This window comes from Naegleria lovaniensis (genome assembly GCF_003324165.1).
Source record: "Naegleria lovaniensis strain ATCC 30569 chromosome Unknown tig053, whole genome shotgun sequence".
NCBI lineage: Eukaryota > Heterolobosea > Eutetramitea > Acrasida > Naegleriidae > Naegleria > Naegleria lovaniensis.
The window spans coordinates 49,114-76,181 of record NW_025407875.1 but is presented as its reverse complement, the minus strand read 5'-3'; the positions used below and the strand labels follow the sequence as shown (position 1 = coordinate 76,181).

The following is a 27,068-nucleotide window of genomic DNA, read 5'->3' as shown; positions in this document are numbered from 1 at the left end:
CAACATCAAGATTTTAGATACCAACAGATCAAAAATATGCCATACAAACAAGCACAGCAGTACCAATCCTTTCTTTGTTGCTTTTTTTGTTCTATTACCTGCCTATGTAACTGGAACGAAACTTCAAAGGGTTTACTTGGTTTAAGAATTAGTAAACCTTATGACTCAGGATGCTTCAAAACCACTGTTACCGTCAAAAACTACCAGGCTCTCCAGGATATCCTTGCTGACTCTAATTGGCACCGTTTCAAAACATACTCACAACTAGCAGAAGATACACGTTATGAGGTTTTCACAAATCTCTCAACTGACTTTGAAGAACACGAAATTAAAAACATTGTTAAGGACATGACAACCAAGGCAGGTGTTAACATTCACCAAAACGCCATCAAGATTGATGAGAAACCATCCCCTTTTAATCCTGATGAGTCCTATTACAACGTAACCGTTACTCTCAAATCGGACACTGAAGTTGAAAAGGTGCTAGAGGTCATTCACCCAATTGAAACCAAACACGGTAAACTTATTACCAAGTCCTTCAAATCAAAGGCACAATTCTTTAAGGAGAAGGCCGCGTCTAAATTAGCCACACATACTGAAAAAGATAACTATAACTTCTCAACTCCTCCGAACAACTCAGAAGCAAGATTCACGAGCCTTGAGAATAGAGTCTCCAGTCTCGAGAGTAACATGACCCATATCAACAAGAACCTGGAAAAAATAGCCCGGAGTGTTTCCAAACTTGTCCAAGCTGGGAAAAGAAAGGACATGCTTGATGAAGACGTGGAATGACCTTTAGTATTGCTACGTTCAATGTAAATGGTATCCTTCCGAAGGATCCCAAACAATCAAGCAGATTGGATGCAATAATACGGCTTATGGATATATATCATCTAAACTTCATGGCAATACAAGAATCACACATTAATAACTCACAATACACTCACACATTTCACCAAAATCTATATCGCTATTATTCTTTTCTAAACAATAACAACTCTCATGATGGAACCTTACTACTCACTCACCAAAGACATAAAAAGAAAGCGGTCCATCAAATCCTTATTCCTGGACGTCTCCAACTTTGTACCATCCACATTGGAGGATGTTTGTTAAATATCTTCAATGTATATAATTACTCTGGAAACAGAAACGAAGAGGAAGAAGATGAGTTACTACAGAAGCTCTCGGAACTTATATCCAACCTACAACACCAACCAGTAATAGTGATTGGAGATCTAAATTTTAATTCTCGAGGAAGTTCTTACAAAGACACAAAATGGCTAACATTCATGGAACAACATAACCTCAAAGAAAAGGAAACAAATATTCCATCCTACATCAGGAGATACTCATCAAAAAACAAGATCCAAGAAACAAATTCAAGACCGGATCATCTCTTTCACTCAAGTCATGTTGAAATAGAATATGAACAGGCATTACCACTTGTCACTACAAATGACCATATTCCAATTATGTTCAAATTTAAGTTACTTGTACCGACCACATGGAAACGAATCATTAATGACGAGCTTAATATTGCAAAAAAACTTGAAGAGATTTTGAAATCTCTCCCTGTTGACAACAACAAGCTAAGACAACTCAATCATGAAATCAAGAACCAATCCTACAAGCCACGCCCTATTACAGGATTTAAAGAATCAGAAACCATCACCAAACTAAAACAACAGCTTCATAACCTTCACGAACAAAAATTATCTGAACCAGAAGAGAACAAATCAAATATTGAAAAAGCCTTAAAGGAAACTAAGAAAAAACTTAAAGAACAACACAACCTAGAATTTGCAGAGTATAGAAAGAAATTTATTGATTCCATCAACCACAAACACACCAAAGGAATTCACAACTTTGATCAACATCTTAAATATCATGAAATAGATTGGAACTCCACTCAAATAACTAAAGAAGGAGCCGTGAAATATTTCAAGAACAAATTCACATCAAAATTGAATGAAAATACACAGGTTAAATTTAAACCAGGAATATCAACAGTTAAAGAAGGCCCTACCAACATCTCAATAACAAAAGAGGATGTTACCGACGCACTAAAGAGAATGAAATCTACAACACAGGGAGTTGACTTTACAACTAAACAAATATTTGAAAAGATTGACCCAAATACATTAGCATCAGCGTTTAACCACATGATACAAACTCAAGACATTCCCAAATGTTGGAAACAAGGATGGATTAAATTAATTGGAAAGAAAGATTTAATCACTGACTACAAAGACCTAAGACCAATTACTATCATGAATATTGGTTATAGACTCCTATTCAACATTATAACATTCAAGCTCAAAGACTGGGCTGAATCAAACATCAACATCAGACAACAAGCGTTTACTCGTAATCGTGAAACAACAAACCATTGTGTTCTCATACAAGCCCTAATTAACAAATTCCGAAAAAAAGGTTTTATTCTAACCAATATTGATATTGCAGCTGCATATGACTCCATTGAACTCAAAATTATTGATATGGCACTCACTCACTGCAAATTCCCTGAAGAACTTAAAAATTTCATTCTTAATGCGTACTCGAATCACCAAATCCAAATAGAATGGAATCACACACTATCAGAAAAGTTCATCAAAACAAGAGGAATTCCACAAGGATGCCCGCTAGCCCCACTTATCTATAACTGTATTTCCCAAATGATAATTGACAAAATTATTGAAAGAGAAAAACTCTCAATTATCCCACAAGATCTCGACATTGACGATATTGCCACATTATGCTTTGCTGATGACATGTCAATAATCAACTCTAATATTGCCCTCCACAACAAAAGACTCAAGAAAATTAATAGATGGTTTAAACAAATATTCCTGGATATTAATCCAGCCAAATCAGCAACCACCTCACTCCCAAAACTACATGAAGCCTTGATAGACAACACTAGAATTCCTAACCAAAACAACCAAAGAATCCTTGGAGGATATCTATTTGAATCTAAATTATTTAAGGAAGAACTAGAAAAAAGAAAACACAAAATAATGAATATCCTTAACATCCTCCCTATCAATCAAATCCAACCGTATAATCTCAAACAAGTAGTTACCTCCAAAACACTATCCCTAATAACACACCTTGCACGCAGCAACTCCATCAGTCAACACCAAATACAATCATTTGACTCGGCAATCAGAAACAAAATCAAAAGAAAACTGAATATTGATGCAAGAACACCTAAAGAGTGCCTTTACTTACCTATTTACCAAGGAGGAATGGGCATTCCATGTCTTGAAATGATGACTGATATTATTACCCTAAAATCACTTATCAATTTTTCCTGCCACAATTACCAACTCATGCAAGAAGCAGTGAACGAAGCTATTACATCAACTTCTAAGACCAAAAAATCAAAAAACCTTAATATATTCGAAAACTTCCACTACATTGCAAAGAAGTATGACCTTAAAGTAGATAATTGCAATTACATACCTCAACCTATTAATGAAGAAACATTACAATACCACAAACAATGTAAAAAATTCGAAGTTTGGACTGATGGATCTAAGACTGAACAAGGAACAGGATTTGGAATCATTTTACAATCCAAAAACATCACAACTAGACACAAATTCAAACTTGACCCAATCCATAGCAATAACACAGCTGAACTATTAAGCATAGTCTACACTCTCAAACTATTACCAACAAGAGCTAAAGCACACATTTACACAGATAGTGAAATAAGTATCAACATTCTTTCAAACCCCAGATACAGAGGACCATATCTTCCCCTCAAAATTGAATTTGAACATCTCAAGAAATCAAAGAACCTCCAAATCAATGTCTCCAAAGTCAAAGGACACCAAAACACTGGCAATATACATGTAGATAAATTAGCCAAAAAGGGATGCACATTAGGGAAATTGATAATCCCCCATAGACAACTTACCCAAAATCAAATTATCCTTAAATCCAACAATCATTGGATACCTGACGTCGCGACATTCATCAAAAACAAACAACTTCAGAAATGGAATGAGTCAATAGTTTTGAAGACCAAGAACAAATTTAACCCTTCTTGCATCTTCCCAACAACATTCAATTTCATGAAGTCAAAGAATATCTCTCCGCAACAAAAATATGCAATATGGAGAAACATGCATAACGCTCACATGAAAACCTTCAAACAAACTCACCTCTGCCCTGAATGTAATTGTGTAGGAACCATCGAACACTACACTACACGCTGTATATTACTATCGGAGCAAAGAATGTATGCCAAACAGCAGATGAAGGAACTTGTGAATATAGAATTGATTCCACATGACCGAAATGAACATCTAACCTCCTCCAAACTTCTCATCAACAGCAGGGGAATCATCTATTACTCGGATACATATTTTACAAGAAGGAAACAAGACATCATCAAGCACTGGGTTGACATCCAAGCTATCCTATCTCTCCTGATAGGAAGAGCTTTCAATCAATATTGGGAAAACGAAAGACCAGAGGCACCGAAGGGCCAATAAATATTTTTACATTTTTTTGTTCTATTGTGTTAAAAGAGTAAAATCAAAATTAACGAATGAAAAAAATGTTGGCTCGGAACTCTGTGCGTTCTCTCACCAAGCGCTTGCTCTCATCGGGTGTTTCCTCTACCTCATCGACACAAAAGGGACTCTTATCATCCTACGCAACATCCGCTCAAAATGGAATGGCTGCTTCTTTCCACAAGATGATGATTTTACAACAAAATCAACAACCATCAGGTTCCGCCAGCACAACTCCTTCATCCACTTCAAAAACATCATCATCAACATTGAATAATAATAATAGCAGTACTACTGCTGTAAATTCTACAACAGCCAATAAACCAATAATAACAACTACTCAACAACAGAGTGGTTCAGGATCATCATCAAACAATAATAACAAACAACAGACAGATTCAAAGGGTGGATCCATGGCCAAGACTGTTTTAATCTCATCTCTTCTGACCGGAGCATTAGCTGCTGGAGTTGTCTTTTATATTAATAATTCCTTGAAAGCCATGGAAAAGGATCACGCACAACAAGTGAAAAAAGCTGAAAAACTCAAGAGAGAAATTCAAGCCAACAAGTTGCAACAAGAACAAGCCAAATCAAAGCTTAGCTCGTTAAGCACTGAGTTGGAAGAGTTGGAAAAACAACACAGTGCCAAATTATTAGCCTTGCGAGATTCTTACAATACCAAGATGAATCAATTACAGGAACAATTGAAAGAACTCGTTCAAAAAGTGTCATCATTGGAACAAGAAAAGAGAGCACTCTCTGAGAATTTAGAGAGAAATATAAAGCTTCATCAAGATTTACTCTCCGAAAAGGAAGCACTTCAAAGCGAAAAGAATATTTTGGAACAACAATTGGACAGTCTCAACTCTCTTCAGGTACGAAGTAGTGGATCAATTATTTCCGATGTGTTGGGACGTGAGATTGATGATGTGACTGCTCCGCTCTCTGAGGAAGACAGAGACAAATTCCTCTCAAGAATTCATCGTTTGGAATCTCAATTAGCAAGAAAGGAAAAATTGATTGAGCAAATCAAGCACGAGTCAGAAGAGAGCATTCACAGAATGAAAGCACTCAGTGAAGAAAAATTGGCCTCTCTCAAGAAAGAATCTGAGGAGAATATTGCAGCATTGCAAAATCAAATGCAGGAACTTGAAAAGAAACACTCGGAAGAAATTGAAACAGAGAGAAGGAAGATTTTGGACGAATTCGAACTCAAAATGCAACAACAAGCTCATGACTTGTTAATTTCTTTCTATGACAATGCTCTTCAAAGATCCAAGCATGTTCAAGAATTGACTAATCAAGTCTATGCCATGGAAGAAACCTACAAGGTTGCATCAACCAATTTTTCATCCAATATTGATTTACAAAAGTTTGCTGCTGCTGTATTGGCTCTCCAGGACATGCTTCAAACCAATGCTCCATTCAAACCTGAACTTGATACTTTGAGAAAATTGGCAGAAAATGACGAGCTTATTAGAACGGTCGTAGAGACTATTCCTCGCTCGATATCTGAGAATGGAGTTCAAAAATTGGACGATTTAACTGATCGATTTAAGGTTGTTAAAAGAAAGGCTATTGAGGCATCTCTCACACCACATGACAGTGGTCTTTTAGGAGTGTTTTATGCCAAACTCCTTTCTCTGGCTGTTGTTGCCGAGGAAGGATTTGTGGATGGAGAGACTGTAAATGCCATCATGGCCAGAACTGAATTTTATTTAAAGCAAAGAAGACTTGTGGATGCTGTTAATGAAATTGACAAGACTCACAGTGTGGCCAGTGATGAAGTCAAACAAATTCTCAAGGATTGGATTTTGGAAGCAAAGAATAGACTCCTCATTGAACAAGCTCTCCAAACTTTGCAATCCCATCTCGTTGTGCAATCACACTCACTGGAAAGACGTCAACAATAATAATGAAAGGTTTAATGGGTCTATGAAATTATTAAACATCACTTAATGTTGTACTTGTTATAGTATAGTTCTGTAATAAATTGTTCATTTTCAGTTCAAACAAACTCTCCAACTTACCGAGATTCTGAAGAATAAATTGGTTATGCGTTAAGCTGCATCACGTCGTTGCAGCCCAGCCAAAATTTTCGGAGGGTTCTCCGACAAGTACTTTTTAACACTTTTTGAATGAAACTTTCAAAACAAAAAACATGAAGATGTAGGAAACTGAGTTTACTACACCATGGTCTCTTCTTTTATCGTTGTTATTATTCAAAATATTGAGCAATGTACAACAATAGCGAACTAGGTGATATTTTTCGAAAATTTTTGGCTCAGAAACTCAAGCCAAACCGGAGCAATGACGTGTTATTGTCATTATTATTTGACCTCGAACGCTAAAAAATGAAACTCGTTTGTTTTCGATAAAAATATTTTCATTTCGTTTAAATTCGTTTGAACTCGTTCAAAGTCGTTTATCACCTCATTTATAAGGCCACTTTTATCGAACTCACTCCGTTTTAATAGTACCTTGATGGAAGGAATACCGAATTTATTGTTGCCCACCACTATTTGCTAGACGTGAAAGAGTTTTTCAAACGATTTCATGAGACAACGTCTTGTTTTCTGTTACCAAATTCAACCCAAGACATCGTTGAACAGACTTTGAGCATGCTTTTGTGGTGTTGTATACAAAATCCTTTCCAATTGGTGTTGTTGATTTCTTTCTTAATTTTTGTGATCAGACGGATTCGACCGCTGAATTCCATGTTGAAACGAACGAGTTGAAACGAGTTAAAACGATTTCAACAGTAACTCCAGCGAAAAATGAGTGGCAAACGAACGAATTCAAACGAATTCAAATGAAAAATTGACTCAGCCATCCTAAAAGACAATGGTTACTCAAAGACAACTTCAACATTATTGGTACCCTGTCCGTTTCTAAATAACATAGTAACCTTGTCCAATCTTACTTGGGCACCATAGCGAATTAGAAGTGATATAAAAAGAGGGTGAACACCACATTGACCGTTTAATCAGTTTATCAATCGTTTCTCTTATCCCTGAACCATTGGATCAGTCGCTGCAGACAAGATTAGACGTATATTAAATACACATATGTCTCCGGTGGGATGAAAATAATGTTTAATTCTCGTTGGAACTCGTTCAAAGTCGTTGAAACTCGTTTGCAAAACTCGTTTTTCGTTCGTTTTCGATAAAAAATCTCATTTTTGAGCGTTCGAGGTCAAATAATAATGACAATATAGCAATTTCTAATCTCAATATCTAGCCACCAGCATCCATGCATTGGCTTCTTCACCTGAAATGATGCAACGTTTTGTCACAGAGCCATTCTCAGAATCGTGCTGGTAGCGAGGCATTCTATCGTGTAAATGCCAATTCACAGCACTCGAAGAAAAACTTGACCCTTCTTCACCAAATGGAATAAAACCTCTAAATTCAGCACAACAATCCTTAAAGAATTTTTCGTTGGCATGATGAAACTGTCTCACTCGTGCATGATTTGTTGGATCGAAATGTATGGGCGCAAAAATAATGTAGAATGGGCACAATGTCATTGTTTTCACATGAAATTCCATTTGTTCTTTCTTTCGCTGCTTGGAATCCGTGCTGCATTCTCTCGTTTTCATCACTCCATTTTTGAATACGTCAATGAGATCATTCATTGTTGAGCACTCAATAATTTTCACTCGTTGCTGAATTTGATGTTGGAGGCTCATATCTTCTTTTTTCAACAGTTGAATAATATCATCTCTTGAAAAAGATTCGGATGATAGGGAAGTTTTTTCATTCGAAATTCTTCCCTTGACAGTAACGCTATTATTTTCAATTTCACTCTTTCCTACTGAACATATCAATGTAACTCCACGAGATTCCCAATAATAAAATTTCTCAACATTTTTCGTGCCATATCTAAGATCTGAATAAACTCTAAAACCGAAATTGGAAAATCTGCTTTCAATTTCAGAAATTTTTTCATAAAGCTGCTGAGTGTCGACCAACTTGCTCAATATTGGAATAATGACAATTTGATACTTGTTAAGGGAGGAAGGGACCCGTAATCCCTTCTCATCAGACAATGATGTAACACATGCTCCAATCACTCTTGATGACACAACTCCACACGTTTGAAATACAGGCTGTTTTTTCAATGATAATATTGACAGTACAATATTTGTACATATACAACTCGGTTATGACCAAGTAGGAATACTTACAGCTACTTGATTATCCACTTTAACTCGATATTGTATGTTATAGACCTCAGAGAAGGTCTTGGAATAGTACTGAAAAGAATGAAAGAATTTGGTATGTTCATTCAACATGTTGATAAATGTCATAGCAAATATTGTGATATGAACCATTATAAACTTGTACATAAAACCGTAACATCAACCTACGTGAGTGTGAGCAATGTTTACAAACGTGTTAATGTACGGCAGAGATATGTCAAATGCCAAACTGTCATCACAATGAGAAAACGTCCTCCATGGAAATACTCTATAGGTGATTCCATTAAATAGGTTGCAAACATTCAATAGAACATGTAAAAAGTTTGATTTCCAAATAATTGCAGAAATATAATTCAAGGCACAATTCTCACTGTCATGACAAGTATGAATTTCATATTGTAAATTTTCCTTGCTTCCATAAAACAATGGTAATTGTATTCCATCATCGCTTAAAACTTGTTGAAAATTCACAGCACGAGTAATAATCTTGTATGGCAACTGTGTATAGGATCTAATAACATTTTTCAAGTACGGAAATACACTCCATTCACTATTGGGTTTCAAATAAATACATGGGTAATTATTTTTCATTTCATATTCTTCGTAGATGTATCCTCGACTCGTATGAAACATTTTTGATTCCAACAAATGAAGAAAAGATTTTGGATTGAATGATGACAATGATGATGAGGATACAACCGCATTACGGTCAGATTCACTTTTCGAGGCAGTACTGGAATGGTTCTCTTGTTGAGGGTCTACAAAATCATCGAAAATTATAAAGGGATCTTGATCGGTTGCCTCTTCATCGATGGATTGAGATTTTTGAGAATAGGTGGTGTTACTATCCTCACCTCCCTCACCCGTGCTACTACTCCTCGGATGAGGATTAAAATTCGTTAAAGGTTGATCCCGCAAGCTCACAAGGCTCGGCAATTGAATTCTCTCCAGCTTTTTTTCATCAATGGCTGAGAGTTGAGTTTTATGAGAGGACGATAAATCATCAAGCCTTGTTATATTTTCTTGTTTCATTAATGATTCCATTTGTTGCCGTTTCAGATTTCGTTCCGATTGATCAAAACCATCATCCAAATGTTTTAGAATATTGTGGTAGAGTTCTAACGAGTTTTCTTTCCATACGAATAGACCATCAATGGAATATCGTTCATCGTATAATTCTAATGATTGAGACCAGCTTTGTAACCATGCTTGAAATTGTGTGAGCTCGAGAGAGGAGGTAGTGTTACATGCAGACATTTTTTTTATATGGCTAACAGAAACAGGACAATGCATTTCAACAACTACTTGAGGTTTCTTCAACGTACCAAAGTCATCAATGACAGTGATTCTTGATCAAAACGTTTCTTACGCCATTAACCACACAAGGGATGTGGAAGTGATAAAGATACCTCTTATCTTTGACTCTTGATATCCTCTTTTCCTTAACACGTCCTTCGTTTTGTTTTGTCCTTCGTTTTGTTTTTAAGCAATCTTTAGTTGTTGAATGTTAAGTGTTTCCAAAAAAAACATCAACATGTACAAATTTTCGTTCGTTATTCATACCAACCAAAACATCGAAGAGGGAAGCAAAAAACAAATTGGAAATACCATTAAGGATGACGGACTGTTTGGTAAAATCATCTTTTCACCTCATGATAGCAATAGAATTGAATGTATACAAATTGAATTACAGACTACACTGCAAATGAAAAACCAAAACAATACTTCCGACCTTGATATGCAACATAAATTGGAAGAATGTATGCTTAAAATTGTATGCCAACCATTTGTTGAGATAATTAAAGATTGGCATAGTGTTTCTTATGAAACTAATCCGCAATTGTTTATTCGTAGTCCTGGTTATGAAATTGAAAGATTTTCAAAAGATACATATCCGCACATCCAATCACTATCTGATACCGACAAGGTGTACGGGTTGTTGGCAGAGGCTACTGATAAGAGCTATTGGAAAATGCAGACGGCTCAGAAAATATTCAAAGCCGCAGATTGGGAGAACAAAAAGAAGTGGCAACACGAAACTTTTATAAATGTGAAAACAAAAAGCAAGGACCTCTCAAAGTTAGATTTAACTACTGAAGATGATGGTGCAATTGGTTCTCCATCTTCAACACAGAAAGATGTTTCTTTGGAAGTGAAAGGGGTTGCGTCCACAATCAGTATGAAGTCCAAATCTTCCACTTCATCAGCAAAATCAGTTAAGAGAGAAACCAATTATTATTCAGATCAGAAATCTGTTAATATTGGAGATTCTGTATCAAAAGCTACTCAAGAATTATCTACTTCTTCTTCATTGGTAAAAGAGGTTTCAAATAAGCTCGAGGAATTGCAGAAACTTAATAGCAGCCAAATTGAGGAAGTGAGAAAGGAAGTTCAGGAAATGAGAGAGGAATTGCAGAAACAATTCTCCAACAAGATCGATCTTAATAGCAGTCAAATTGAGGAAGTGAGAAAGGAAGTTCAGGAAATGAAGAAGGAAGTGAGAAAGGAAGTTCAGGAAATGAAGAAGGAGGTTAAGGAAATGATTCAAACACTTTTAAACACATTTAAATAAGTAAAGGATGGCCCTGACAAATCCGCAGCCAGAGCCTCGTAGTGGCACCAATGTCTGGTTGTTTGTCGATTTCAAATAAAGAGCAATGGTCTGCTTAGATGGTGTTTTGAATATTGGCTAACAATACGACAAAACATTTCAACAACTTGAGGTCTCTTCAACGTACCAATGTAATAAATGACTGAAGTAATTCTTAATCAAAATGTTTCTTATTCCATTACCGTCACGAGGGATATGGAAGTGACAAAGATACATCTTTGAGTCCTTAACTCTTCGCAATATTGTACAATGACAAGATCTCTAGAAACCATGATGATTCTAAGACATCCAAACCTTTCACTTGCTACAGCAGTGCAATTTGAGACGATGAAGGTAAATCCTCAAGAAGAACAAATGGTGTCTCATCGTTCCACATCAAAACATGTCCTCTGAATATCAAAGCAGTATTATGAGGTTTTCTTGAAATTAATATTATTTAATAGAATTTCTAACAAAGTAACAAGTAATTTAAAAGGTCATCCAATCACATCAATTATTATCCTTCGGAGTGAGAGAAACACCAGCCATGGCTGCTGAATTTTTCAATAAATCATGTAAAGTTGGTTCATATTTTCCGACCTTGTACATTTGTATCAAATCCGAATACTCTTTTAATGATGTAATATATTGTTCATAGAGTTGAGTCTTTCTATACATTTCCGTATTCGTTTTATTCTCTCTAAATTGTGTTTGAAAATATTTCAATGATTCCGTACTGCCTGTTAATTCTCTTGTCGTTCTCAAAATACGATAAATATTGCGATAAGTTTTCAAAACAGTGACTCGGGATAGCGATGATGACATTTTTTTTGAAATTTTTGAAAAATAATTACTAGTTGGTCAAATAAACGCATGGACAGTGATTATTAAAAAAAAAAAATAATTACTAGTTGGTTGTTATTAAGGTAATGTCAGAGAATTGAGTATTTGAAATTAACTCTGTCAATAATCGTTCAATTTCCTTATTCACTTCTCGAATGAAGAAAGCACTATCACTCCATGCAGAGGAGCATACTTTCCATCCTTTTGTGGCAATGGAACGATATTTATCAAAGCATGCAAGTCGAGTAATGACTTGTATGCTGTCAGAATGACCATGGTGGATATCAAAAAATGATTCTTCTTCTTCATCTTCAGAATTGGCACCTTCATCGTCATCACTCATGGAACTTGTCAAAGAAAAATCTCCCAGAACTCCATAATAATTGCTACCAGCACCGTAGATATCCCCACGATGAGTCACAAAATACGCAAATTCTGAGCCACACTCAATAGAAGTGACACAATTTCACAATCTGTGAACCGGAACCATCTCTAAGCCTCTTTTTAGTCAGCACAAAGAAGCTGCCGATTACCTTAGAGCCACTTGTTGAATTCAATCGTCTTCATCTTTCCATAGAAATGGAACTGCAGTTGGATTTACGAGAGGCGGAAATCATTCTTCTTGTTGTTTCTTCTTTGACTTTTTCTTATGCTTGGCTTTCGTTGCTCCTCACAAACATAAAAAAGTTTTAAACGGAAATTGGTCCTTTTGATTATAAAGTCTTACACTAGTATAGTTCTGCAACCTCACCTGCATGATTCAGAAACACTCGTGTCCAGATTTTTCACATGGGATCAAGGGATTTCACTTTTCGCGCCAACCCCATCGGTTTAAAAATTTAAAAACAAAAAATTGCAACAATATAGTCCACTCCTTTCATCCCTTTCATCCACAACACACAGCAATATTTCCAATTCTTCCCATTTTACACTCATACCATCATCATCATCAACAACAACATCATGATAACATCCTCGGAAGATACCCATCTCTTTGAAGGAGGAGAACAACAAGTCAATCAACAAATCAAACAATGGTTTCATGATTTCCTTCGGCATGCTCTCGTTGGAACGAACACCTCTTCCTATCTCATTGCTCCTTCGGGAAAGGAACCTCTCAGCGAACGTTTGAAAATTCAATTCTCTGATATTCATACCTCTCATAGCGTGAGTAGTGAGAATAATGGAACATCATCGAGTCCAATTCCATCCGCTCGTAGTGTAGTCATTGATTTTAGTCATATCATGAATTATGATATGGATATTGCCATGACGATACGGCAAGAATTTTATAGGTTTGAGCCTTTTCTTACTGAGGCATTGAATATTGTGTATAAGGAATGGATTCATTCACAATCATCGTCTTTGAGAATGAAATTGGCAAATTCCAATGATGTCAATGCATCCATGATGAGCATGGCCATGAATGAGAGTGTAGTTTTTGGGTCGTCATCTTCTTCTTCTTCTTCACCTCATGAAAATAATTCGACCATTCAATTGAAATTTGTGAATTTACCAGACATGTTACAGTACGTAGTTGTTCATGTTGTGATTCAAGAGTTTTAGGAATAATTTTGTGAAATTTTTGTAATTATTGAAAATATTTATTTTGCTTTTATTGACATTTCATTGATGAATGTAACCTCTCTCGTCTTGCTATTGTTGAAAAATTTCATTGAATCAGAATTCGTCAACTCCGAAGTGTACACATTGGTCAACTTGTAAGCGTGAGTGGAGTGGTCACACGATCCTCAGAAGTTCGTCCAGAACTCGTCGAAGGAATTTTCAATTGTGTGGAATGTGGTACAGTTTCCGATCCAATTCCTCAACAATTCAAATATACAGAACCATCCTCATGTGTCAACAAAACGTGTACCAACACCAAAAGATGGCGTCTCGATATGCATCACTCCCGATTTGTGGATTGGCAAAAATTAAAAGTTCAAGAAAATACTCATGAAATACCATCAGGATCCATGCCTAGAACTTTGGATATCATTTTAAGGAATGACTGTGTGGAATGTGCCAAAGCAGGAGATCGATGTCTATTCACTGGAACGCTTTTAGCAGTGCCTGATGTTGGAAAAATGTTTGGTGGAGCTCAAAGTCAACTCATTAATGCCAACAGTCGGAAAAAGGGTGACATTGAGAAGCAAGGTGTAAAAGGTATTAAGGATTTGGGTGTTCGAGAATTGACCTATCGATTAGTGTTCTTGGCCAATTCTGTAGAAGCCATCGATCACAACACGAACAATGGCCACTCTTCAAGCGCAACATCGACATCATTGAGTACGAATAATGGCGAACAAGAAACACATGAAGAATTTATGAAACGCTGTACAGCTGAGGAATATGAAAAAATCCTTAAAATGTCAAAGGATGTGAATATTTATGAAAATCTTGCTGTCTCGCTTTGCCCCAGTATTTTCGGTCACAAGAACATCAAAAAGGGAATTCTTCTCATGCTTTTTGGAGGAGTTCACAAAGAAACAGAGGATCACATTCAAATTCGTGGTGACATTAATATTTGTATTGTAGGAGATCCCAGTACAGCCAAGTCACAATTCTTGAAATATGTGGCTCATCTCATTCCTCGTGCAGTATATACAAGTGGTAAAGCTTCGAGTGCTGCTGGTTTAACAGCATCAGTCGTGAGAGACTCGGAAAGAGGTGAATTTACCATTGAGGCAGGAGCACTTATGCTTGCTGATAATGGAGTTTGTTGTATCGATGAATTTGACAAGATGGACGCGAAAGATCAAGTAGCTATTCACGAAGCGATGGAACAGCAAACAATTTCAATTGCCAAAGCTGGTATTCGAGCCACTCTGAATGCTCGTGCCTCCATATTAGCTGCTGCAAACCCTATTGGAGGTCGTTACAATCCTAGAAAGACCTTGAAGGCAAACCTTGGAATTACACCAGCCATCATGTCACGTTTTGATTTATTCTTTGTCGTGCAAGATGAATGTGATGCCGAAATTGATAAGAAAATTGCCGAACACATTGTCTGTGTGCATCAGAATAAGGGAGCTTCCACTCTTGACAAGACCCTTGACGGTGCAACACAAATTACTGTTGGTTCCAATACTGTACAGTACTCTCCTGAAGATATCAAACTCTATCTCAAGTATTGTAGAACATGTATACATCCACTATTATCCCTGGAAGCTCAACAAGAACTTGTGACACAATATAAGAAATTACGACAAAATGACAAGGTCGGTACTAACTCGTATCGTATCACAGTAAGACAATTGGAATCAATGATAAGACTTTCAGAAAGTCTTGCTCGATTACATTGTGAAAGTCGAGTCGAAGTGAATCATGTTCGAAAAGCTGTTGAATTACTGAAAACATCCATTACCAAAGTTGCAAAATCTGACATTGTATTGAGTGGAACAGGTGATGACGAAGAAATTAATGGAGAGTCACGATCGAGTATTCTTGCACTACGAGAGAAAAATCAACAAGAATCCACTCGAGAATTGTTGCGAAACTTGAAAAATCAACGACGAAAGATTGAGGCAGCTCTCGAATTGGCACGTGAAAGTCAATCCGAGGAAGAGCAAAAACTCGGCGAAATTGAATCGCAAGCTGATAAGCTGCGCAATAGTATAGATTCTGATGAAATTGATCCTGAAGATAAAGATACACAAGAAGAGCAATTAATTGAGCTCGAAAAGAAGAAACTTCAAATAACGAAACGTGTCACAGAGGCACGAAAGCGAGTAGTATTACTCACCGAGCAACTTGAAAAGGAAGTTGAAAAATCTCAACAATTAATACAACAAGAAGAGGATGAATTTATGAAAGATCAAGAAGAAATAGCATCACAAAAGCGACACACAAATGACGACGACGAAATGCAAGAGGAAGCACCTCATTCTGAATTCGATCCACAGACAACAGCAGCAACTGACACAACGAATTCAGAATTACAACCTCCTCGAAAAAAGAAGAAACAAACCAAAGCAATTTCAACAGAGGAATATACCACATTTTGTAATCGAATTGCTTCCTATGTCCAACTTCAAGAATCCTGTTCACGAAAAGACATTATTGAATTTTACATTCAAACACATGGATCGACACTTTCTACTAAAAAGGCAAACATGTTAGAACAATTATTAGACAAGGTTATTGACAAGATGAATAATGACAGTATTTTGATCAAGACAAATATTCGAAGCAGTTCCAAGACTAGTAATCGAATGGAAGATGTATTTATTAAGAATTCCAATTTTGAACCAACTCTTATGTAATCATCTTGTGTGAAATAAAATCCATTGAACAAGGTTGTTTGGAGTGGTATGTTCATACATGGCCACACCAGAATATAATGGGATATGTATAAAGTTCTTATTCCTTTACATACAATTTACCACTTCCACGTGGTTGTGGAAAATCCATAAACTTTGGCAAGTCATCATTCACTTCACACACACGATTTTCATAATTAATATGACGTTCAGGTTTAAAAAAGTATTCGTCAGTGTTTCCTTCCTTTTCAATAACGTCTTTCAATGGGCAAAATGCTTGTTTCATTTCGTCGTAACAACATGCCAATGTTGAAATGAAAGGAGCTTTGAGTGGTTTCTGGGCTACATAACCACCACATTCGGCACAATAATAACCTTCGAAATTTTCAGTAAAGACGGTGGTTTTGCGAAGAGAAATGTCACTGGTCCATTTAAATTGATGGTCTGGAATGCCAATAATGAGAGTGAAGGGAGCGGAGGTTCCTTTTCTGCAGTTATGGCAATGACAATAATTGCTAAAGAAACGAGGACCATGAGCAGAGAAGGTGAGTTTACCACATCGGCAGGATCCTGTTCGGATTTTGGGAGTGGTTGTTGTTGGTTGGGTGGATTGGTCTGTCATATTGTGTGCCTCAGTACCAATGCTGTGAGATTGTGGATTTGTTTTTGTGTCAGCTGGAAACAAAATCCTCGAGACAAAGTCTTGGCAGACGTGGAATAACTTCAGCGAATCACTAATTTGCCCGCATACCAAAAAGATTACAAAATGAATTTGATTGAAAATTATAAATTTACTTCTTTTGAGCAGCCTTTCCAGCACCAACCTTAGCACGTCTCTCTCTCAACAATTGTAATCTTCTGGCCTTCAAAGCGTATGGGTTAAGGCGGACCAAAGCCTTGAAGTTTCTCAATGGATTGCTTCTGTTTTGCTTCTTGATGGCGAATCTTTGAACGACCTTCTTTGGCTTCAAAGCAGCTTGAACAGCATCAGATTCAATAATTCTTGCGGAGTCAGTGTTGACAGCAACGGGTCTTGGCAAGTGATAAGTGGCACCAGATCTAAAGTGCAAAGTGGAAGCACCCTTCTCATTGTTGTATGATCCGAACTTTTCGTTCAAAGCGTTGAAAGCAGACTCAGTCCAGACAATCAATCTACCTGGGTGACCACCAGGAGCCAACTTCAACAAGTTCAATTGGTTGACATTCAAAACATCAACACCTGGCAAGTTTCTGAGAGCGAGAACAATTGGTGGAGTTTGAGTACCAGCCTTGGCGTTGTAAACAACCAAAGGACCCTTCTTCAAGGTGTATCTTCTATTTCTCATCTTACCTCTTCCCTTTCTCAAGGTCTTGGAGTCCTTAGCCTTCTTTGCGTCGGACAACAAACCGTGCTTCTTCAAGAAAGCAACAGCCTCCTTGGTCTTGGCAATGAATTGCAAATCATCAGTAACAACCAATGGGAGTTGTTTGACTTGTTCAACCTTGTGACCTCTAGCTTGGACGAGAGGAGTAATGGAAGAAGCAGCAATAGCTGAGGCAGTGGCATATCTTCTCTCATTCTTCTTAACAACGTGCATCCATCTTCTCCATGTTCTGGTTGGGGAGAACATTCTACCCTTTCTACACATGTTACCGAAGGCACCTTGTCCGGCTCTGTGAGTACCACCACCACTAACTCTAGGAATACGAGAAACAGCACGACCAGTACCCCATGAGATGGCAGAGTGTTGATGACCAGCATACTTGTGAACTCCGTATGGTTGTCTGAGATTCATTCTCAAAAAGTTGACCATGTTGGAAACAATATCAGGTCTGATTGGAGCTTGGAAGACATCTGGCAAAGCGACTTCCTTAACGACTTCAGCAGTCTTGGCGTTGAAGACGGAAACAGTTGGTCTTTGAATGGACATGGGTTTTGACTTATTTTTTTTCACGAGAATTTTTGAAAAATCTACTCAACCACTGTTCATTGTTTACAATGGAATAGAAAAAAATGGGCAAACTTCAAAAGACATCTTGAGCCTTGCTTTTTTCATGATCAACAACCTCGCGCCAACTTACTTGGATTCTTGATGAATACGAGACAATGACGAAATCTCAATGAAAACATGTCAACAGAATCTCCATAGAGATTGTTGTCACACAACATCACAACAATTTACGAAAACTAAAGCACCCTTCTATGATTGCCGCCAAATTTTACTGCCTTCCCAACTGAAAAAAAAACACTTGCCAGCCTTTCGCGACTACAACAACAGCCTCTATACCGACAAGTACTCAGATTTTCCAAAGAGGGTATTTGCCTTTTAATTAAAAGCCGTCATCAACACAAGGCCTTACATAGAAGTGTTTGGTGTAGCCACTAGAAACAACAACCAAACGTTCCGTGAGTTACATATCAGCAACAATTGATATTTTTCATTGATTCAAATATCTCTTCATCCAGCACGTAGCCACTCAACCTACTATTTGACAGCCAGTTAATATATTCCGAAAAACATGAGTACAAACATGCACAGACAAAGCTCATCGAGCAGTGGCTCCCCAGGAAAAAACTCTCAACAATTATTTAAAAAGGCCACCTCGCATGATCATCATACACTTACTTCGAGTCAACAAGAAATGCTCCATCGCAGCACGAGCGGAAAGACTGCTACTCAGGACATATTCTCTCTTGCCGTTGAAGATCTTACAGAGCTTCATCAAACCAAAAATCTCAAGGCCATTAATGAGCTCGGTGGCTTTGCAGGTCTTGCTAAAATTCTTCGGACAGATCTCAAGAAGGGAATTGATTGGGAGAAGGAGGTGAATTTTGAGGAAAGGTCTGCCCTCTATGGATTGAACATTTATCCAGAGCCACCTGCAAGAAAAATCTGGAAAATATTTATTGACTCACTGAACGATACGACTCTCTTAATTTTACTCTTCTTTTCTTTCATTTCCATGGTTTTAGGTGTGGCGTTTCCAGATACCGAAGATGAAAGACCCATTGGTTGGATTGAAGGTTTTGCCATTTTCCTTGCTGTTGCCATTGTCAGTATCGTGGTCACAGTGAATGACTACTCCAAAGAACGAAAATTTAGATCTCTCACAAGAGAATCAAAGAAAGTAGAGGTAAAGGTTATTCGAAGCGGCCTCAATCACAGTGTTCTTATTGACACCATTCAAGTGGGAGACATTGTTGAAATTGAACAAGGTGACGGCATTCCAGCAGATGGTTTGTGCATTGAGTCAAATCAGCTCAAAACAGACGAATCGGTCATGACTGGAGAGCCTGACTTGATTAAGAAGAACACTACAGAGAGTCCATTCTTATTGAGTGGCTGTACGGTGGCTGAGGGCTCAGGAAAAATGCTAATCACATGCGTAGGCGTTCAGAGCGAATGGGGACGCACTTTGCAAAGTTTAAAGGAGGCAGATGAAGATAAGGGATCCACTCCTCTTGAGGAGAAGCTTGATAAGCTCTCTGTGAACATTGGTAAAATGGGTATGGGCTTTGCATTGATGACACTTCTCGTTCTCATTTTGGGATATTGGATTAAAAAGCTCATCCATACCATGGAATGGATACCTCCTGCAGCTGCATTCAAAGAGTCATGGCAAGAACAAAACGTTGTTGAAGTGGTTAAATTCTTTGTTGTTGCCCTCACCATTGTCGTTGTAGCAGTTCCTGAAGGTCTTCCACTTGCAGTAACAATTGCATTGGCGTACTCGGTACGTAAGATGATGAAAGATCAGAATTTGGTTCGTCACTTGGCAGCATGTGAAACCATGGGTGGTGCCAACAATATTTGCTCTGATAAGACTGGTACGCTCACTTTGAATCAAATGCGAGTTACTCACGCTTATTTTGGTGGAAGGTACTTTGGAGATCAACTCTCCTCTCTCCTCTCTACCCTAAGCTCGAGTGCCCTTCAAATTTTGATTGATGGCGTTGTTGCCAACTCTAAGGCCAATCTCGTTCGAAATGATGACAACAAAACTAAAGAGTTTGCAACTCAAGGAAGTAAGACAGAGGCTGCTTTGTTGCTCCTGCTTGTGAAACATCTCAACCAAACCATTGATTCCTATAGAGAGAGACGTCATGATTTATTGAGCGAAGAGAGAGGTTGTCATTTGCAATTGCCATTTAGCTCCAAGCTGAAAAGAATGAGTACCGTAATTCCGAACCCAGATGGTGACACCAAATATCGCCTGTTCACTAAGGGTGCCTCTGAAATTGTTCTCAAACTTTGCTCTCGGTACATGAAAACCGATGGAACCATTGAAGAAATGAATAGAGACAAGGAGGATGAAATGATGAGATACATTGAGGAGATGGCCAATCAAGGACTCAGAACTATTTGCCTTGCATACAGAGATGTAAATCCTGATCGCGAATTCGCATCACGTCATGAAGAAATGGATTATCTCGAAAATTTGGACCCTGTTACTTTGGAAGAGGATTTAATTTGTGTTGGCATTGTAGGTATCAAGGATCCACTTAGACCTGAAGTTCCAGCGGCTATTGCACAATGCAAGAAGTCTGGAATTACCGTTAGAATGATTACAGGTGACAATATTCTGACAGCCAAATATATTGCAAGAGAATGCGGAATTCTTTCCAAGGATGGTATTGCTATTGAAGGACCTGAGTTTAGAAAAATGACCAATGACCAAATTGCTGAAATTCTTCCCAGACTTCAAGTAATGGCAAGAAGCTCTCCAACAGACAAGTATAACCTCGTCAAGTTTTTGAAAAAGGCTGGAAACGTTGTTGCTGTTACAGGAGATGGTACTAACGATGCTCCTGCGTTGAAAGAAGCAGATGTAGGTTTGAGCATGGGTTTATCCGGCACTCAAGTAGCCAAAGAGGCTTCCGATATTATTATTCTTGACGACAATTTTTCTTCAATAGTTAAGAGTGTCTTGTGGGGAAGGTCCATCTTTGAAAATATTAGAAAGTTTTTAACATTCCAGTTGACTGTGAACGTGGTAGCTCTCGTGCTCACTATTGTTTCTGCCATTAGCTCAACCTTTGTGAACGAGTCAGGAGGATTTAAACCACCTTTGAGTCCTGTTCAAATGTTGTGGATTAACTTGATCATGGACACATTTGCGGCTCTTGCCTTGGCCACAGAACCTCCAATCCCAGAGTTATTGGACAGAAAACCTTACGGAAGAAAAGAAAGTTTAATTACACCAAGGATGTGGGTGTTCCTTTTGGGTCAATCAGTGTTCCAATTGACTGTGCTCTTCACATTGTATTATGGAGCTACGAGTTTTAGAAATGGAGCATTTTCGTTTGCTCGTAACGATGATGAGACTAGAACCGTCGTGTTCAATGCCTTTGTTTTTTGCCAAGTTTTTAACGAGTACAATGCTAGAAAGATTAACTTTGAGTATAACATTTTCTCGGGTCTATTCAAAAGCGCTTGGTTCATTTCCATCAGTGGTATCATTATTGTATTGCAAGCTCTCATTATTAATTTTGCATATTACGACCCAACCTTAATTGCAACTGGAAAGAATGATGGGCTTCATGCTTCTCACTTTACTCAAACAATCCCTCTCAATTGGTATCAATGGATGTTAACAATGTCTATTGGCTTTTTGAGTATTCCTTATGGATTCGTGATCAGATTTGTGAGTAGGATGGTTCTTCGAGTGATTAGTAAGAAGAACACAAAGAATAGAATTGCAGACGAGTTTTCTGAGAGTGCCACCCCAGAAAGTGAATTGTAGTCAAAACGATGCATTGCTTCAAATAGAATAGGTGTTGAATGTAAGACGCTTGTTGAAACAGGATGACAGCATTAGGATTGGTTGTGTTAGCACGGACACAAACAGCCTTACTAGGAACAAGTTACGATGAAACAACCAATCAAGTGATCCAAATGATAAATAAATCTTCGGAGTTTTTAATTTAAAATCGATCGGCTCACAATAATTATTGTTGCTTCTTGGTTTCGTTTCTCTTCTTCACACCGAAATTGTAAACTCGAGACATGTTCACTTCAGTCGTCGTCTTTTGCTCCTTCAGATAGGCAATATCTTCATTGATTTCGCTTAGCTTTTGTTCTGCCAATGCAACATTCTTATTAAGTAATTCCATAGCTTCGTCCAAAGAATATTCGACCATAATATCGCAACCCAACCAGAGAGCAACACGATCAGTTTTCGGAATGATTGCCTCAGCAAAAACTGTTTCGTCGAGTTTAAAGTGTGTTTCAATCTTGTCAGAGGCATCAGTTTCATCATCTCCTTCAAAACTCTTCTTTAAGAATTTAACTGATTCAATGGTCTTTTTAATATCCGGAATTTTGACTTTTAATTGTTCACGAGCTTCATGCAAACGATATTCAAAGATTTGGTATTGTTGATGTTTTTGGTTTTGATCTCTATAGATTTGAGAGATTGTGTCTTGAATATCGGAAGAACCTTTCTTGTTGACCAATGCTTCAACATCTTCCTGTTGAGGTCGGAATGAGTGAATGATTGAATATCGTTGAAAATGTTAAGACATTCAATGATGATGCACAAGTTCGGGTTTGAAGTAAGAGTTTCATCCGTGCCAAACCGATGTGTAATGAAAAAGTTCCAAAAGAGCAAGAGAGAAAATTAGTGATGATCATCATGTATTGAACAATATCATCAACGATTCCGTCCGAATTTGTATCAATTTTTGTAAGAGTTAATAATAATAAAATCAGGAGTATGATAATTATTGTTCCAATCTTGAAATATCATCACTACTATGAATTACATACAATAAAATCAGCCTTTGGAATTTTTCTTGGGTTTTGATAATTGTCGGGGAAACCGTGCAAAAGGTACTCATTCACGTTTGATGATGACATTTTTTTTGTATGTTGTATTTGACGATGAAGAAAGCTTTCACAACAATCTAGGGATGGAAATGAAAGATACTTCTACATGTAAAACTAGCGTTGGTTTTTATTGAATTGAGTGATTGGATGGCCTCTATAGAACATTTCTTACGTCTTGCCTAAAAGTTATGAGATTGCCTGTGAATTTGTCACGATTTTTAGCTTCCAAATTCATCTCAACACCGTCCATGAGTTTATCAAAGGCTTCTCTCACTTTGGTGATCCTTTCAGGGTCATTTCCAGCCACTGAACTAATTATACCCTGCTTCAATGTTTCATAGAATGGAGGATTGAGTACAATGAGCACTAACATGGTTCTTGACAAACTCCACTGATTACCACACTCTTCTAAAATAATAATTCTGAAAAATTGAGAAAGCATGTTTGGAATGAGGTCAATATTTTGTTTAAGGTGACTGGCTAATAGCTGGGCATCTGGTGTATTCTTTTTCGCTTGAGTATAGTAGAAGGTAAAGAGATTGTCGAGTGCTGCACAAATCTGAGAGGATAATCCCAAATCTTCAATCGAGACACCTTCTTCGAGTGACTTTAAAATTTGCAAAAAGATTGGTGTTTCAAACTTGATAATGGTATGCGTATGTTCTTGGAATAGAGTCTCCATAAGGCCATAGTATGCTCGGCATAATTTTGGATAGGCCATAATCTCAGAGTATGGAATGCTGAGTGCCAAACGTAGCACAGTATTCAAAACTTCATTCAATGACGGATCCTTGTATAAATCAAACACACCAAAGTTGCAATACTTTCCAGCAAGACATCTCGATAAAATGTTCATACTTGTACAAATTCCCTTATACTTTTCGTCATAGGCCTTATCTCGGATGGGCACATTTTGTAAACGTTGACCATAGTTTGTAAGAATGGAGCTGGTTTTTTTAAAAATTAAAATTCCATGTGGTGAGCTGTAACTAAAACAAATTCTTTGGTTCTTGTTGAGGACAAAATCTGCCAAGAACTTCAGCAATGAATTCATGACGAATTGATTGTCATACCATACTTGAGCTGCCTTCTCTAAAATACTGCTATACTTGTCGAAAAACCAGTCAAAGAAAAATGTATAGGTCCTCTTGTTATTGCAACCAATGACAATACCTCTCAAATCACGACACCAGCCAATCAGGGCATTCTTGACTCCATCTTGTTTGAAAACTTCTGGGTTATCGATGGCATTGAGACGATCACTGACCGATTCGAGTGGCTTAATAAATGAAAGAAAATCATCTTCTGTATAGTTTTGAAGGAATAATAGCTTGCAGAGTGTCTTGTAGAAGGCAGTTCGTTGTCTCAGGTTGGTGATTTCATTCAGGAATGGGAAGTTTTCTGGGCCATGATTCAACAACAAGTATCGAGTAGTTTCAAGTTTGGATGCGAGTTTTGCACTCAAATAGCCAGAGGCAATATCATCGAATAAACTCATTGTTTCAGTAACAATATTGTCGATACGAGCCCATACTTTAAGATTACTAGCTATTTTTCCAATGAAAATGTTCAACACTTGAAGTTGTTCTCCTGCAATATTCAACAATTCGTAAAGTCTTGTAAATATCTTTGGGGTACTGCTATTTCCAACAGAGCCAGAAGCGTCTCCCAAATATGACTTTTTAAAACTTTTCATGAAATAGAGGAGAGAAAATTCCAAATGTTGCAAGGATGCATCATGCAAGTAGTCAGTGTGAGAATAATTCTTAATTCTAATATCAATTAAAGGAATGAGTCTTAGAATTCTGGCAGATAATGTACCGTCCAATAATTCTGCTTCTTCCACAGATAATGAACTGACATATCGCTTTCCAATAACTGAACCAACGATATACGTTAGCCAAGTGAGCTTTAGCTCTAATTCGTTTAGAGTTGGTAGTGGAATATTTGTGTTCACTGCTTCTATATACATTTGTAGAACTGGATCAAAAAGTTCAGTCAAATGCTGTCCTGAAACTTTGTAATCAAAGTGAATGAGTTGTGGTATAGCATCAAGCTGTTCATCGAGATTTTCCTTGTGTTCCAAAGGATTTTCAACACTGTCATCATTGGCGCACAATCTCGCATACTCTAATCTGGAAATGGTGTATTGCTTTGAAATCTCTGGAACATACTTGTCGAGATAGCTTTCGTGTTCTGCTTTGAGATAGGGTTTGGAGGCAACAAGTCTCGACCACAAGTTTAAAATGTAATAAACGCTTTGGTTAGACCATTCCAAAGACTTGAAACTCTCTTGAGAAAATGTAGCACTCAAATCTAGCCATTGTACATAACCTTTACAAATGACAAACTCGTTCAACTGGAAGTTGGATTTGATTCGTGCCAAGAGTCTGCAAAATTCATTATACGTGTCTTGATCATCAAGTCCAAATCTCGTTTTCAAAACTGCAGACATGCCATCAATAAATTTCGAAAGAAAATCCTTTCTCTCGTCATCGCCTGTAAATAATGACCTTCTCACGCTGCACAATAGCACAAGAATTTGCAAGACATCTTTACGAAGTTTTGGATTTCCAAGAGTTGAATATAAATTCCAAAAAAGTTCCAACGTGTCCGATTCCTCAAACAAAGGTCTCCAAGCTCCAGGTATCTGAATGGTTCCTACATCTTCCGATGATTCATCTGGAAAAATACCGACAAAGTCAAATTTAAGACAACTTAGTGTCAATTCTAAGGCTTCTTGACAAAGAGCCTCGTTGGCCTGAAGATTATTATTCATTCCTCCAATATTGAGGCCCATTCCACTCAAAGATCTCAATACATCTTTCAATGTAAAAAGAGAAGTTTCAAAAATGCCTCGCAATGCCAAATCTCTGAATGAGACTGCAATTTTACGATGTTGAGTTAAGCTTTTTCGTGTTGTTAATGTGTTCATTTCTTCAATGATGCTGTTTAAAATTCTGAGTCCAACAATGGAAAGTTGTGGGTTCGTAACTTGTATAAAGTACTTTTTAATTTGCTCGGGAAGATCTCGATTTTGTTGATCCTCTAGCCATCCCAATTTTGTTAATCTACCAACGAGTTTCAGTAATCCTGATGATACAAACTTGGGAACTTCAATTCCTCTCTTTGCCAGATAGTTTAATAAATAATTTCCTATTGTTGACGGAGTCGAAATAAGAGATGTTGATTTCAAATAGAGAATAATAGTAGTGTACCGGAGTGATACCATTAATATGTAGACATGGTTTTGTTTTCGAAATGCACAAAAATAATGTTCATAGTAACGATGGAAATAAAGGATTAAATCATTAAACAACATGCCAAGAGTTGTTGGACAAATACTCTTTTACAAATTGTTAAAACTTACTCAAATCGGTCTTCTTTTCTGCGGAGAAGCTATTCCAATTATTTGTAATCATCTTGGTAATTTGTGAGGATGCAAAAAAGAGAGCATGAGGATCTACACTTGCATCGAATATCATGATAAGCTTTGGATAATTCTCCAATTTTTGGAACATGTGGAGTTGTCTCTCCGCTTCTTTTCTATCGTTATCAACCTGGCCGTAAATGGATCTACAAAGAGATTCAAATTTAACAAGATCTTCCTGGGACATCATTTTCGTAGAGAGTATTAGAAGAGCGTGTAGAAGTCAGAAATTGAAACAGTGAGTAAAAAATACTATGATTCTTCAGAAGGATGAATACTATGATGATGATAATTTTGAATTATTGTGTGTTTTCGCGGATGGAAACGGCTTTGGGCCAAACACACAAGAAAAACAAAATTATTGCGGATTTGATGATGAAAAAAATATAAATTCGCCACTC

At 37.4% G+C, this 27,068-nt stretch overlaps 13 protein-coding genes across 13 annotated transcripts; 6 read left to right on the top strand and 7 right to left on the bottom strand.

Moving 5' to 3' along the window:
• Positions 1-36: 36 nt before the first annotated feature.
• C9374_012018 (uncharacterized protein) lies at positions 37-792 on the top strand (the record flags this gene model as incomplete). Its single annotated transcript, XM_044687738.1, has 1 exon — positions 37-792. The coding sequence occupies one exon, from the start codon at positions 37-39 to the stop codon at positions 790-792; it is 756 nt and encodes a 251-aa protein (XP_044542729.1).
• A 110-nt stretch (positions 793-902) lies between these two features.
• C9374_012017 (uncharacterized protein) lies at positions 903-4,508 on the top strand (the record flags this gene model as incomplete). The annotated part of the gene is made up of 1 exon (XM_044687737.1): positions 903-4,508. One exon carries the CDS (start codon positions 903-905, stop codon positions 4,506-4,508), a length of 3,606 nt encoding a protein of 1,201 aa, XP_044542728.1.
• Positions 4,509-4,573: 65 nt separating this feature from the next.
• Positions 4,574-6,442, top strand: C9374_012016 (uncharacterized protein; the record flags this gene model as incomplete). The annotated part of the gene is made up of 1 exon (XM_044687736.1): positions 4,574-6,442. One exon carries the CDS (start codon positions 4,574-4,576, stop codon positions 6,440-6,442), a length of 1,869 nt encoding a protein of 622 aa, XP_044542727.1.
• A 1,316-nt stretch (positions 6,443-7,758) lies between these two features.
• C9374_012015 (uncharacterized protein) lies at positions 7,759-9,990 on the bottom strand (the record flags this gene model as incomplete). The annotated part of the gene is made up of 3 exons (XM_044687735.1): positions 7,759-8,640; positions 8,719-8,787; positions 8,902-9,990. The coding sequence occupies 3 exons, from the start codon at positions 9,988-9,990 to the stop codon at positions 7,759-7,761; spliced, it is 2,040 nt and encodes a 679-aa protein (XP_044542726.1).
• Positions 9,991-10,267: 277 nt separating this feature from the next.
• C9374_012014 (uncharacterized protein) lies at positions 10,268-11,305 on the top strand (the record flags this gene model as incomplete). Its single annotated transcript, XM_044687734.1, has 1 exon — positions 10,268-11,305. One exon carries the CDS (start codon positions 10,268-10,270, stop codon positions 11,303-11,305), a length of 1,038 nt encoding a protein of 345 aa, XP_044542725.1.
• Positions 11,306-11,833: 528 nt separating this feature from the next.
• Positions 11,834-12,148, bottom strand: C9374_012013 (uncharacterized protein; the record flags this gene model as incomplete). Its single annotated transcript, XM_044687733.1, has 1 exon — positions 11,834-12,148. The coding sequence occupies one exon, from the start codon at positions 12,146-12,148 to the stop codon at positions 11,834-11,836; it is 315 nt and encodes a 104-aa protein (XP_044542724.1).
• Positions 12,149-12,230: 82 nt separating this feature from the next.
• C9374_012012 (uncharacterized protein) lies at positions 12,231-12,509 on the bottom strand (the record flags this gene model as incomplete). Its single annotated transcript, XM_044687732.1, has 1 exon — positions 12,231-12,509. One exon carries the CDS (start codon positions 12,507-12,509, stop codon positions 12,231-12,233), a length of 279 nt encoding a protein of 92 aa, XP_044542723.1.
• A 620-nt stretch (positions 12,510-13,129) lies between these two features.
• Positions 13,130-16,431, top strand: C9374_012011 (uncharacterized protein; the record flags this gene model as incomplete). Its single annotated transcript, XM_044687731.1, has 2 exons — positions 13,130-13,695; positions 13,851-16,431. 2 exons carry the CDS (start codon positions 13,130-13,132, stop codon positions 16,429-16,431), a joined length of 3,147 nt encoding a protein of 1,048 aa, XP_044542722.1.
• Positions 16,432-16,528: 97 nt separating this feature from the next.
• On the bottom strand, positions 16,529-17,050 carry C9374_012010 (uncharacterized protein; the record flags this gene model as incomplete). Its single annotated transcript, XM_044687730.1, has 1 exon — positions 16,529-17,050. One exon carries the CDS (start codon positions 17,048-17,050, stop codon positions 16,529-16,531), a length of 522 nt encoding a protein of 173 aa, XP_044542721.1.
• A 169-nt stretch (positions 17,051-17,219) lies between these two features.
• C9374_012009 (uncharacterized protein) lies at positions 17,220-18,338 on the bottom strand (the record flags this gene model as incomplete). The annotated part of the gene is made up of 1 exon (XM_044687729.1): positions 17,220-18,338. One exon carries the CDS (start codon positions 18,336-18,338, stop codon positions 17,220-17,222), a length of 1,119 nt encoding a protein of 372 aa, XP_044542720.1.
• Positions 18,339-18,927: 589 nt separating this feature from the next.
• Positions 18,928-22,152, top strand: C9374_012008 (uncharacterized protein; the record flags this gene model as incomplete). Its single annotated transcript, XM_044687727.1, has 1 exon — positions 18,928-22,152. One exon carries the CDS (start codon positions 18,928-18,930, stop codon positions 22,150-22,152), a length of 3,225 nt encoding a protein of 1,074 aa, XP_044542719.1.
• A 205-nt stretch (positions 22,153-22,357) lies between these two features.
• Positions 22,358-23,267, bottom strand: C9374_012007 (uncharacterized protein; the record flags this gene model as incomplete). The annotated part of the gene is made up of 2 exons (XM_044687726.1): positions 22,358-22,879; positions 23,178-23,267. 2 exons carry the CDS (start codon positions 23,265-23,267, stop codon positions 22,358-22,360), a joined length of 612 nt encoding a protein of 203 aa, XP_044542718.1.
• Positions 23,268-23,391: 124 nt separating this feature from the next.
• C9374_012006 (uncharacterized protein) lies at positions 23,392-26,857 on the bottom strand (the record flags this gene model as incomplete). Its single annotated transcript, XM_044687725.1, has 2 exons — positions 23,392-26,393; positions 26,608-26,857. 2 exons carry the CDS (start codon positions 26,855-26,857, stop codon positions 23,392-23,394), a joined length of 3,252 nt encoding a protein of 1,083 aa, XP_044542717.1.
• Positions 26,858-27,068: the final 211 nt, after the last annotated feature.